This window comes from Anas acuta, chromosome 1 (genome assembly GCF_963932015.1).
Source record: "Anas acuta chromosome 1, bAnaAcu1.1, whole genome shotgun sequence".
Lineage (NCBI taxonomy): Eukaryota > Metazoa > Chordata > Aves > Anseriformes > Anatidae > Anas > Anas acuta.
The window spans coordinates 76,035,475-76,049,373 of NC_088979.1; the positions used below are offsets into that span (position 1 = coordinate 76,035,475).

The window sequence follows — 13,899 nt, forward strand, 5'->3', positions numbered from 1 at the left end:
CAACATTTAAACAATAAAATAATAGTGGACAAATGCCAGGTAATTGTAGTTCATGGTATCTGACTCCTGTTTCCAGTTGGATCATAAATGATATACCACACAGAATCTTGGAAAATCAATTGGGAACAGAACTAATTCAGATCTTAACTTCCACTGAAAGCAACTGGAAGTCAGGCACCTTTGGCCGTATCTAGATAGTGCAGATAGCCAGTGGGGGCTCTGGAAACCAAATCTTGAGACTGGTGAGCCTGGCTTAAATGTGCCGCAGCTCTCATGTTTCAGACCCTTTCACCACATTGTTTCTCACAAATGCTGCAGGGCACTGAAGTCAAGGAGTATGGGCATGTGCGTGGGTCTCATGACAGGTCAGGAGGGTGTGCATCTACCTGTAAAGGGCGTTTGTAATTGCATCCACTACTCAGACTAAGCCTTCAAGGATAACGTTTTAATTATATACAAGAACTATACCCTTTTTGTAGTAGTATACACCCACTTCACATCAATATAACTGTAGAGTATATACATACATCAATATAACTGCAATGTACAAAATCAGCATATACTTAGGTCTTAAATTTAAGAGTGGTCAAATGTTTTAAAGAACAGAAAAGTGCTTCACAGTGAATCAGCCAACATCTAACACTGAAATTCTCACCATTAAGTTTCTTATTTTTTCCTACCAAAGATTAGCAGAATCAAAACTACTGGGCCAGACTGCAAATCAGAACTGGTTTGTATTCAAATGGAATGAAAAAGAATTGCTGCTGAGCCTATTCATCATGGTGAAAATGGGTGCAGCTTCTATTAGGTTCCAAATTCAGAGCTGCCAGTATCAGGAGTAAACAAGGCACTAGAGATTAAAAGCTTTTACATATATATAAATACATATATATTATATATATATATTCATATATATTATATATTAAAAAGTAATAAAAAAAAAAAAAAAGCAAACAAAAGATCCTTACATATTCATCCTCTCTTCTGTTACAACCTTCTGAATGAATAAAGACCAAAGTTCCTCCCGGAATTCAGTGTGACTGTGTCTTTGATGACACTTTAAAATGTTGTCTATGTTTAAATTATTATTAAATTGACGTAAGACATTGGAAATAAGAGTATATTTTTTTGAATCTTGAGTGAGGGTACTACTATCTCAGTATATGAAAGAAACAAGGGCCTGTTCTGATTTGCTGAGAAACATTACTGCTCTTTAGAAGCATGAAATGTTAAGACATGAACTAACTTTGGTGACCAGATAAAACTAAATCAGGAAGTACCACATACCAAGCAAGTCTGAAGGTGACCAGTGAGTAGAATGACATCTAAAACTGTCTGCATTTAATTTAGGACAAGAAAGTACATCACCATATAAGTATCAAGCAACGCAGAGATGGCTAGTTCACGGAGTCCAGAGTTAAGCCCATCCCCCCTACACCCTGTGGAGTATGACTATAAAATGACAAGATTAAGGATTATATATGTATGTATATATATGTATATATATATATTTAGTATTTTGAATTATTTTCTCAGTGAACATTTAAGACCATGTGCTTACTTTGAAAACTCGCTTGAAACACACATCTGCAACATGACTCCCCTTCTGACAGTCTAAGCAGGTACTTCATTATGCCTCCAGTATCCCTTTCATCTGTCCCTCTACAACATTTCCTGACAAAGGCCACTGAGCCAAATGAAATCCTAAACAAGACTTATTTACCTGTTTTTGTCTCACATTTATACTTCAAATTGGGATGGGACAGCAGTACACAGCCCAGTGATACCCAACATCACGCTGATGCCACTGATCCTACAACACTGGGATCAACTGGGATGAGATTAGCAGTGGATGAGATTTCAGCACTGCTTCATTAAATGGATTTCATTACGATAGCCCTACTCCCCAACTTTGTTATGTAAAGGCTGCTATTTTGAGGTTAAGTGTTGTTCCTCCTCACAAACCCTCAGGTGTGGAATCCCAGGTTTTTAATTGCTCTTGTTCAACATGCCTGTAGAGCAGTGAAAGGACACAGAGCTTTGCTGTAGGCATCCTTCTCAGAGGACATGAACCACTTTCCCAGTTTCTCAATGTCTGGCAGAGATTGGGAACTGGATGAAAACCAACTGGCTGATTTTCAGACTAAATACAGATGGAAGTGATGCTGGCTGGCAGTGGTAATTACGTTACAAAATTGGCAAAATCAGTAACTTTTTGTTCATTTGTTGAAATCAAGAGAATGGGCTGCACCCACCACAGACCAGCTACAGCCTCAAGTTCCCAGCAAAACTTTTGTGTGTGGTATATAGTGGAGGGGAGTATGTTTTATACTCCCCCCTCTCTGGTCTCCTCAGAAGTATTCAATTCCAAGAACTTCCTTGTTGGACAGGTAATGACATGTCCATTAGAGTGAATGCCAGCCCTTTTGAAGTTTCAGATTTGTTAGAAAACAGAGGAATTGCAGTGGTACAAAACCATGCAAACCCCTGAGGGAGTGTGATGGGGCAGTGACTCAGAAGTAAGTTGTGTAGATTGAGGTTCTAGCCTCAAGATCCAGGTAAAAGTAACAACTGCCTATTTGCTGCTGTAGGGTGGGGATCCTTACTGTTGAAGGTGTTTCATTTGTATGAAGAAATGCTCTTTAGCGCAGAGGCTCAAATTTTAGTCTGTTGTATTACTATGTGAGTGCTATGGTCAGAAAGCTACTCAGTAAGTTACTCTCTGAAACCCCAATGAAAGTCAATCACTTTTTCAATTAGAGGAGTGGACTGCTGAAAAAGAAATTTTGTAGACAACACTGTGTAAAAAATGGAAACAACCTGGCAGACCAGGCAATCATCTTGGAAATGCAGACCCACATGTTGATGCTAAACAGAAGCATATAATGTCATGACTTTTGATCTATTTTGTTTTGAGTGTTTACTGGCACAAGAGACAGTTTGCTACTCTGGAGAAGTGCTTCATTTCTCTGAAAGATGGACAAGAAAGTCCATCTTGCAGCTGAGGAAAGTTTCTCTACAAAATTTTGATCGAAACCGCAACATTCCTAAATCTTTCTGTGGTAGTAAATCAGTATTTTCTAATTAAAAGAAGAGCATTTCACAGAAAAAGTCGCATCCAGACCAAATAAGAGTTTCAGTGACCAGAAATCCTTTTCTTTGCTCATCATAAGATTATACCCAGGATGTTGACCCATGCAGTTAGCTTACTTGGCCTCATGCAATCCAGCCCAAGTATAGCTTCAAAGGCTTATCTGAAGATTCTGCTGTTGAAACTTGTGGCTTCCATCCCCAAAACCATAACAATCTATTAAGAACCTGTGAGGTCTACATTTCAGACAGTAATGAGGTTTTTAAGGTGAACAGTATAAAATACAGCAACTTTGGTAGTCTCCTTAGCCTTTATTTTTTCCTTTAGTACAGCTTAAATGCTGTTTTGGAGCTGATGAAACCTTGCGACTTCGATCAACAGAGACACTCCTACTAATCACAATTAAATGATAGAAACGGAGTGGGAGACAGCTGAGAGACTAAAAAAAAGTGTCCCTTTTAAAAGGGATATTTAAATGGGGAGGGTTCTTTAAATCAAGGCAGAACTCCCTCCATCTCAACAAAATACTATGTTGACAGAAGACTGAAGATAAGACCATGTGCCCAGCACCAGCTCTGTGACAGAACTCCCTTCTCCAGCTAGTCCAAGCTCACTGACCTTCAAGGAGTGATACAAGGCCTTCCCAGTTACTTTGACTTTTCTGTGTAGAGGTTTTTGATTTTTATTGTTTTTGCTTTAAATAAGAGGTTCTTCAGCTATTTAGTTGACTTCAATGCAAAATATGACACAATGTCACTTAACATAACTTTCATTTGCCTTGAGAGCATAACACACATTCTGAAAATAGCACAGTGGGGCACTAAAAAGCTTGAAAAAAAACACACACGCATTTCTAATAAACTATAATAAAAAAGAAGCTCCGTATATTCAGTTCACTCCTTAGAGTATGCCAAGACATGCTGACATCATCATAGGTTGAATTACTGAAGAAAAAATGCAAACATTAAGAAATACGTCTAAATTTAATGAGAATGGTTGAGAAGTAAACATGGAAGAAGGTTGAGAATTTCAAACTATAACTAAAGAAAAATCAAACATCTATTCCAGAAACCACATATCCCATAGCCTTACATTTTTTCTCAGCAAGTACAGCATACATAGCACCTCTGCCAAGGCCCCACAGATGAATGTGTCAAGAATTTACATTCCACGCAGAAACATTAGGAAAAGGTTGCTCAACAAATCATGCAACAAGTGATTGTTATTTCTAAGGAGGTCTCTCAGTTCACCTGTGGAGTTTACTGGAACCAAAGAAAAATGGAGCTGGCTTACTGATAACAGAAATCTTACTGAGAAATCCTTTCTGAGAGGCATCTCCTTCAGGAATGTTTGTGTTTACTTTCCAAGGAGGCATGCTTACGCTGACCCATGTATGGCCGGCAGCAGACAGATGAAACGCTCCACTTCTGCTGTCGTCAAAATTAGCAGTGAATTTGCAAGGGAACAGTACCCGGCCACCAGCATGCAGAGCATCCTGAGAATTTCGTATTCTGAGCAGCACTGACATTTTACTGCTCCTCCAGCCAGAGTACTGTTTGTCAGCAGCTAAAGCAAGTGTTTGGAGACACATGTAGACAAAACGATGGAGAATCACAATGGCCATAAATAACAAGGAGGCAGGGCAGAGAAAAGCAAAGACATTGAATGATAGCAGCTGAAAACATTGCCTAAATAACTGGGTGGACTGCTGCTCTCCTGTTTCGTTCGTTTACATCCAGCAAGTTTTGCTATATCCTGTTCTGGTGAGTCACTCAAATGTAAAAACAAATGAAAACACTTGTTTTAGTTTTTTTCCCCCTTTTAATTAATTTTTGACAGATGTACCTGTCAAAAAAAGACAAAATAAAGATACCAATCTTATTTAAAGTGCATTCAATTCTACTTTTTGCCTTTCTTGGCCTTCAAAAGAATAACAGTTTGCTGAGACTCTCACTTTAGCAGATCAACTGATCTGTCTAAATAAAATGTGATGCTATGAGAGTAAAAACTCCACAGATTGGAATAAATCCTAAAATATAGGTGATTAATTCTCAGAACAGTCCTAGAAGAAATGAGTACCATATCCCTTCAGTAATGTTTTTTAAGCACAGTCATCTGTTGGGGTGGAATGGGGGAGGAACAGTCTCAGGCACCAGGCAGAGGGATGTTGCATCTCCACAGACAGAGTAACTCCACAAGTCTGTACCCCAGGGTGGTTCACTGTATGACAGTGCTAACGGAGAGGGAGTATCAGGCAAAACTAAGTATACAAAGCCTCCCTACATTTTTTTCAGGAACTGTCCATACCTGAAGACACAAAGCTGATTGCAAACAGAATAAATTGTATGCAAGGCTCACTCATGCTCCCTACAGCACGGCCTCATTGTGCATCCCTGGTGATCAGCACTGCAGCCTTTTTTCCACCTCTGTGGCTTCATCTCAGTGATCTTTGGCTGCAAGCCACACACAGGATCACACAGTGGGTGACAGGCCAATGATTGTGAGGATTAACTTTCAGAAGGCTATTCATTCAAAAAGAATTTTCACGTGACACATACTCCAGGTAAGACCTAACTACAGGACCCCTTGGCTACTACTCATCCTGATATGTGGGGTCTCTGAGGCTGGGATATAGGTAACTCAATATATTTGGAATTATTCATGTATGCAAACCGTGCTTATATATGTGATGCTCAAGTGAGGGGACTGCTCTTTGCATTAAGGCAGCCATAACTCGTCTATAAAAAGTGTTCCGGAAATCAGCTTCCCTGATTCCACTTTGGTGTCCTTCTTCCTGTTCTCACTGCTTGCCTCTCAGGATGGTACACTGTCATCAAGAAAAAAAGGAAACGGAAGGCAGACATTCCTTACAGGACCAGGGACATGCAAGGGTGAAAAAGTGCATGTTCTTGGCCTTTTGTGTGCGTACACCCATGGCCACAGTGCAGAATGTTTGTTTTGGACCGGTTGCCCAGTAATGGAAGATATTCTCTTTATAAAATAAACGGTAGAAATGCTTGTTAAAAAAAAAAAATAAAAAAAAAAATGATCTGTGGAACAGATCAGGCTAATAGTTTCAGCTCACAAAAGGAGAGAGGTTACCTCTGCCTCAAAATTCAGCAACATAGGGACCATTGCTTAGGGCAGCAGGTGTGGCTCTGCCAAGATGTGAAGATGAGTAGTACCAAGACACGAGGCCTTACATTTTCCTTGCAAAGGCCAGCTCTACAACTCCATCCCTTTGAATTCCTGGACCTCATGTCCCAGCCCATCATGCTAAGCCTTCCAACTCTGCCGAAATGCTGCCCCATATGAAGCCCAGCTCCTGGCAGGCACACGCACATCTCAACACATGTAGCAGGGCAGGAGATGCAGATGCTGCTGCCTCCCCATTATCTTTCACCAGGTATGCCAGGCTAGCTGCCTACATGGCACAAATGTCCACCTTCATGGTGGCTTATCCTCTCTGCAGTGATGGATTAACTGTCTGCTCAGCAAATAACGGTGGGACAGATGATCTTTAATAACCTGGTAGGGCAGAGGGAAGCACAATGGAAACAATCATGGACAGAAACACTGAGAAGTGGGGTGCTATATGCTGCTATCTTGGCTATCTTTGCTTAATGTTTGCTGATAGCAACAACAACAACAAAGTTAACATTGCTTTCTTTTCACTCTGTTGACAGAATCTGCTTGGGAACCTGATTCCTTCAGGTTTCCTGGCCCTTTGTACTCTTATTGACCAACTCAACACCACTGTCAATGCAGAAATCCTGAAGGAAGGAGAGAAACAGATTCTGCCATTCAAGTAGTGCTGAAGTATTTTGCCCTCAGGGGATGCTCCTGTAATACTTTATACATGGAGAGAGCTTGGACATCTTAGAAAGCAAAAGACATCTTGGAATTCAACCTATAAAATGAGAATAAGGCAGTGGAAGATGGGAGGAAGATTTGAAACAGCCTGAAGGTAAATGAAGAAAAAAGGAATTACAAGTTAAAAGAATCAGCATAGTGATTTTTAAAAATGCTTGGCTAAAGTCAACTAGAACTTCTTTTTTTTTTTTTTTTTTTTTTTTTTCCCACAGCAATGCTGAAAAACAGGAAACAGATAAATATATACAAGGATGAATAAGCACAAAGTGCTGATCTTTGCTGTGGGCAACTACTAAGTCCAAAATGTCCAGAAAAACTATCTGAACAAAAACAGAATGCAGATCTCAGAAGTAACTAAGTATAAATGCCACCATACAGGTAGAGAAAAAGAAAAAAAGAGCAGAAATATAATAGCAGAAAATAACATTATTTACAAGTGCTCAACCAATACAGTTGTGCAAAAAACAAGTTTTACTACTACTTTTCTAGAACTACTTCTCTAGAAGTGAACATAAAATTAGATGCATAATTATATGCTGAAAACTACAATTTCAGAGATTGGTTTCAACACTCAGTGTCTAGACTTAGTTCAAATGGCTGCAAACTACAGGTCAAGTCTGGTGGATTAGGACCCAGCCCATAAAGCTGCTTAGTGTCCAAACAAAAAAGTCCAACTGTATCTGTAAATCCATATCACATTGAGTCTATTAAGACCCAAGTGATCGGTACCATTGAAGCATTTATACATTTTAAACAATGGCTGTTTTCCAAAGGTTTTGAAAAAAAAAAAAAAAGAGGAAGGAAGAAAAGAACCCCATCTGACTGGCTTAGGCAGGGCTGGGTTTACATGCTTTGTGAATTGCAAGGGAGAGTGTAGAGTGTATATGCAGATAAACAACTGGGTCATATTATCCTAACTGCACTCCTGCACCCTGCACTGGCTGGTGAAAATGGGGAGAAAGAACGAGGAAGAAAATACTCAGTCCTTTAACTCCTGCTTTTCTCCCAGGAAAGAAACTTTCAGTTCACGAGATCTGGATTATACTAATGACAAATACAAAAGGATATGACATATTTTTGATAACATTTTCCTATTCCAGAAAGTATAAATTTAAGACTAAAGAAATCTCATATGCAAAACTAAGACCCAATTAGTGAATATATATTCATAAAATTTTACCTTTGTCTCTGTTTTTCTCCTTCCCTAACGAGTCCAGTTTCTTTCTTAATGATTTCTTCCTCTTTTGCCCATCTGTAAGAGAAGAAATAGGAAATATGTGAAAAGAAAGAATGCTGAACAAACTGTTGCATAAGCTGTACGAACATGAGATGGCCATGGCATTTGAAGTCAGGAAGGATGTGGGGTGTATTTCACAAAGGTTAGGAACTGTCACAGCCTTTCAGCCCTAACGAGTGCGCTGGAAGACCAAGTGTATCCCACCCCATGCTGCTGGACACAGTATGCGTGGTCATGCAGCCCATGTGGCAGAAAGGAAAGATAGTTTTGAAGGCTTAACTATTGAGATGCGATAGCAGGTAGTATAAATCCCTAAGTTCTGATCAGCCCTCATCCATAGGCACAGGACTGTGACTTGGCTGTGGAGCTAGAGGTAGAATTTGGAGAGCCAGGTTGTATTGTGTGGAGTCACAGGTAGTATTCAGAGAGGAAGGATGACCGACCTTCAGGATAAATTCAGCATACCAATTGGACTAGTTGGGTGATAACTGTCTACCTTCACATGACCCATCTGGTCTGAACTCAAACAGGGAGCTTACAGTTTGTGTACAGCATGTTCAGATTGGTTCAGCTGGATTAGTCTAAGCGAAATTACTGCTCTGACACTGTATATATCATACAAGTTTTCACTAAGGTATTAAGGACTGATGATTTTAAGTAGCAGCATAGGCAGGTCCTTTCTTGAAAGAATTATGTCAAAAGGTTGGCTATCATTATTTCCTTCAGCATCTTTTATAATGAAAAGTCAACACAAACACATTTTGTTAGATCTCAACAAATACAAGAGATTAAGACAGAGACCTGCTTTAACTCGTACCTTTTATTTTTTATTATTTTTTTTAGCTCCAAAGCAGTAAAAAAGATCTAATATAGGATTTAACGCTAATACTAACATAGGCACCGTTAAAGCTAAAGATTAATGGATACATACTTTTGCTTTACTGGTTTTGGGTTTTGTAATACAGAAAAAATATAATTAATTAATTAATTAACAAACACACAATATGTGTGTTTCACTTTTATGGTAAGAAGGACGCCAAATAATCTGCCTCAACATGTTTTTCTGGTTATGTAAACCAATGTCTTAAGTGGTCTTTTGCACTAGGGAAAAGACAACAAAGGAATGAATTGGATCTCTGTGGATTAACTCTCATTTTTACAATTACCCATAAGAAAATACAAGTAATTTCCTCATAGTTTTCCTTCAACTCCTATTGAAAGACATGCCCAGAGTATTATTCAACAGACAGATGGACAAATTCTGACTGTTTCATAGCCAGTTCACATCCTTTTCTTTAAAATTTACTTTTGCCTTGTGCAACTTCTGTTCGATCCAATCCCCTTCTATGTTTGTATTCTGCATTTATATGGGGACAGCAAGCATATTACCTCCTAGCAGTTGCTTAACTATGCTACACAGTTTCTGCCTCTTGACATAGAGGTAGATTCACATTTGCTGGCTATGTTAATACCCCTTTTTCTGCACCTGCTCCAGTGAGAATTCATCTCTCTGAAATAAGGCTGGCTAGAGTTGATATGGTATTCCAGATGAGATTTCAGCAATATAACGGTGGTAATTCATTGCCTGATATGGTCTATGATTAAATTTTCCTTTTTCATATCCATATGACAAGTTCATAACTCAAAGTCATACTTTGATTGATTAATATGCCCAGTCTTTTCACACATTCTGACATTCCCAGTTCATAATACTGAGTTTATTACAAAAATTCTTTTACCTCTTGGCAATATGAATAGTCAGTAGCCTGTTTACATAAAAGTAACAATACTGCTTGTTTTTATAGGGTTGCATACTACCATTGTGTCCTGGCTTTATATATATACACTATTATTTTAAAATTATTTTTCATCTTACAAATTCAAATTACTGCTTTGCAGTAGCCTTTTGATAAATGGCTTACATTTCTTTGGAGTCTTAGAGCCTTTACGCTCCAAAGACCTATTTATTGATATTCTGACATTCCACTGAAGTCTACTTAGATGTAAAAATGAGAACAAAAGTTGAAACTGCATATAATATATATTGTTTTTCTGTTACAGTTATGTAACTGCAACTTCTGGAATGTTTTAGTGCTGCATATTCAAATATAACAGAAATACCAGAAAAAAAATGAATGCTATTCAGTATAGAATAGGGGAACAAATGACATATTAATATTCATGTGGAAAACAGGTTAATCACTTCTAGGGACAAACTAGGTTTTTAAAAAACCTTGTTCTTAATAGGTGATTCCTTCAACTACAACTGTGAAGTAATTAATCAGTAATTGACAGGTTAAGAGAATATTTGTGCATTTGTCTCGACAAGTCTTTGATTTTTGCATAGCAGTGATCTGGCCCAGAAAAATACGAGAAACAGAAAACAGATCTGGAGATGGACAGGACAGAAAATGTTGAGAAGAGTCTACTCTCTGAAGGAGCGCACGCCTGAAGCGGAGAATGACGCAGCAGAATGATAGAGGAGACGCAAAGGGATGTGCTTCCACCAAAGGCAGTGGAAACCATTAACATTTATGGTTTCCAAGAGAAAAAGAGTTGCATATGAGAGTAAGACTGATAGGAATCTCAGCAAAAAGCTAAAGCTTAGGGGATCTGCCAGGAGGTCTGAGGTCAGTTCCAGTTCTTCTTCTGCCCCCAGCAAAAGACGTAATTAATTACTACCTATATTGTGTAAAAGCAAATACATTTTGAAATGATTGTTGATTTAGGTTTTGTCAGGCATAAGCACTGCTGAAATATTCATAATGTACTGAGGGACTTGTGCAACTCCAGCAGTTTTAAATCTTAAACAAACACAATTCATAATAATAACACTTAGCAGTTACTATCTGCACTGTGTTTGGAGAATATAATTAATATCCAAAGCATTCCTGAAAACAGGCAAAGCATTATTACCCGTGCATAATACCTACTGTACGTTTTCAAATTGATTAATAACTATTCATGCAAAGTAATACCATATCAGTCCAAAGTGCTATTAAAGATGGCCTGCTATTCTCATTTGTGGTTTGAAAGTGTCTAAACCACAAATTGGTAAAAGCCATTCATCCAGTCACTTTATCCAGTCTTCTGTGTACATTATTATCCCTTGATGTCTTCTTTCTATAGATCAGCAATATACTGCTGTCTAATAGATTCCACTCAAGAATATTAGCAAGACAAGAAAATTCAAAAGTCTTCATGTCAAAAGATAGATGTCAAACTGAAGGAAGATATTTTTTTTCCTCTATTTTTCAACCATGTCTGACTTTTCTGGAAAACATCTGCCCAGGCAGCTCTGCAGATCAGTTGTTTCAAAAATGAACTTGTTTTGTTCAATACTTACTAATTTATATGTTGACTGCATTTTACGCTGCAATGCATACATCACTCTCTTGGCATGTATATATTACGACTAACATGATGAATATTGAAAAAAAAACAAGCCTGGAATGAAACTCCTGAGTGCATATTAAATTGCTATGTGACCTGTTTTTGCAAAGTAACAAGCACTTCCAGGTTCAGTTAATGCCAAAGAGACTTTTCTATTTGAAAAATTAGGTCATCTATTTAGGACTCTGTGAGTGAACCAAACCCTACAAAACACTGGAGTATTTGCACTGATACACTGACTTTGGACAAGAATTGAAGAATTGAGGAACATGACTTCTGAGATTATTAGTTTTTAAAGTTTTTGGTTCAAGGTTGAAATTCATGCACAGTGTCAATACTAACACCCTTTAATTTTCAGTTACACTCTCAAGATTTTGTACGGTCCACTTCAAGGTCCAAATTTCAGTGTATATGAGTCAGGTAATCAAATAATAAAAATAAAATAAAAATAAAGAAATAAATCAGGTAATAAGATGTTGCTCACATAGCAAAAGAATCACATATTAGGTACAGGGAATTTGTTCAAGGTGATACAGGTAGTGGCACACCTGGAGTTAACATTCAGGAACTCTTGGACACTACTTTCATATTGTGAACTTAATAGCCACTATATTGTGAAGTCCTAATGAAATTTTATTTTTTTTAATTTATTTTAAATCAAAATAATATGTAGAAAGAAGTACTACAGCTTTCCAAGTCATTTTTCTGACACTATTATAGTATTAGACTGAAATTATGGAAAGTGTCCTACCAATAAGCTTGAAGTGAACCTGTAACAGAAATAGAGTGCTTCAACACTTTCTTTTCTTATGTATGGCTTATAAAGCTTACAGATAAATAAAGCTTATAAGTAATAAAACCTGTAAAGTTTATGGATTATCTATACGAATGAATGTTTCTTTTATATTATCTACATGCAAGAACAGTATTTTTTGTTTAATCAAAAACATAATTCATAAATCCATAGAGACTGTAATCTGATCTAAATCACCGAGTTTTTTACAAAAGAAATCTGTTGTGTATGGGGTTACTGAGAGAAGAACACACAGTGCCCCCCCCCCCCCAACCATTATTGGCAGCTTCCATTGCATATAAGAATTATGCTTCTTGTCCATTTAGGGAAAAGTCATGTTCTACAATTAAGGGTCATTTTCACAAAGTATAAGGAGAAGAATGATGTGAAAGATAAACATCATACCCATAGCTCAGTTATGGGAACAGAAATGGATGAAAATCCTGATACTGTAATAGTTCTAAAATAATTCTTCATAGTAGCTATCTATATTCATGGTCATTTTCCTTTAATTGGTGTTAGTATTTTTTTCCTTGCATGTAATTATATCATAACAGAATGTATGATACACTTTTTTTAAAAGTGTAATCCACTCTGCCTTGAAAACCATGATGAGTGGCATCCCAACGCACCAAGTCTGACCTCTTTTCTGAGTAGACTTCTCTGTCCACCCCACTCACTAAGAATGATTCATTTCCCAAGTGCCAGCCTCCTGCACTCAGCCTGCGAACCAAATGTCAAGCTACATTCAACTCTTGCCTGTGCAGTGCTGCAAGTAATAGAGTTTGCAAGTAAAAAATACTGCTAAATGCTGTTGACAGAGCACAAGGAAGAATAGATTGTGTTTCATTCTTTCCTCATTGCACTGTGTTTGTGGTTGCAATCACTTCTTCAGGCTCTATGCAAAGCAAATTTCCTTCTGGATGCATACTTGGAGCTGCTCTACTGAAGAGCAGGGTGCTGGTTTTACTTAGCCATTCCTGTCACTATAAATGTCCATCTTGAAATACTTACTTAGATTAACGTGTTGTTGAAATGCTCTTGTCTCCACACAGTAACTTCCAGAGCGCTGCCAGCTGCAGCACAGGCGGAAGGTAAACATTTCAACCAGAGGATGAGGAGCTAAAGGCTTTGGCACATCACAAGCTATGAAAATGGAAGGGTTGAGCCCCCAGGTATTTCCCATTGCCTTCTTTCTCCCTGTAACCTGTCCTTGACAGTACACACACACACTCCCTTAGCAATGCAAAATATTACATGGCTTCATAACTCCTGGACTACCTCCCCATTTCTCATACTATTTCTGCTTTATTGGTTACTCTCTTTAGTTCACTTTGTTTTAGAGTAGCCCTCCTTTGTGCTTGACAACCTGCATCTAACCAAAGAAACTAAATCACCAGATAAAAGCATGCTTTTCTTCTTCCTCAATGCACTAGACTCTTTGGTAGCCTGTGGTTAGTGTACCTTCTCAGATAGAGATTTATATATACAATATTGTATTTATATGTATAG

General features: G+C 38.0%; 1 protein-coding gene across 8 annotated transcripts in view; it reads right to left on the reverse strand.

The window, feature by feature from the left end:
* ARHGAP6 (Rho GTPase activating protein 6) overlaps positions 1 to 13,899 on the reverse strand; it is a 313,487-nt gene that overhangs the window by 34,017 nt on the left and 265,571 nt on the right. For all 8 annotated transcript variants that reach the window (XM_068682860.1, XM_068682850.1, XM_068682881.1 and 5 more), the window contains one exon: positions 8,145 to 8,216. In XM_068682860.1, the coding sequence (XP_068538961.1) occupies positions 8,145 to 8,216 (72 nt within the window). The remainder of the gene's footprint in view (positions 1 to 8,144; positions 8,217 to 13,899) is intronic.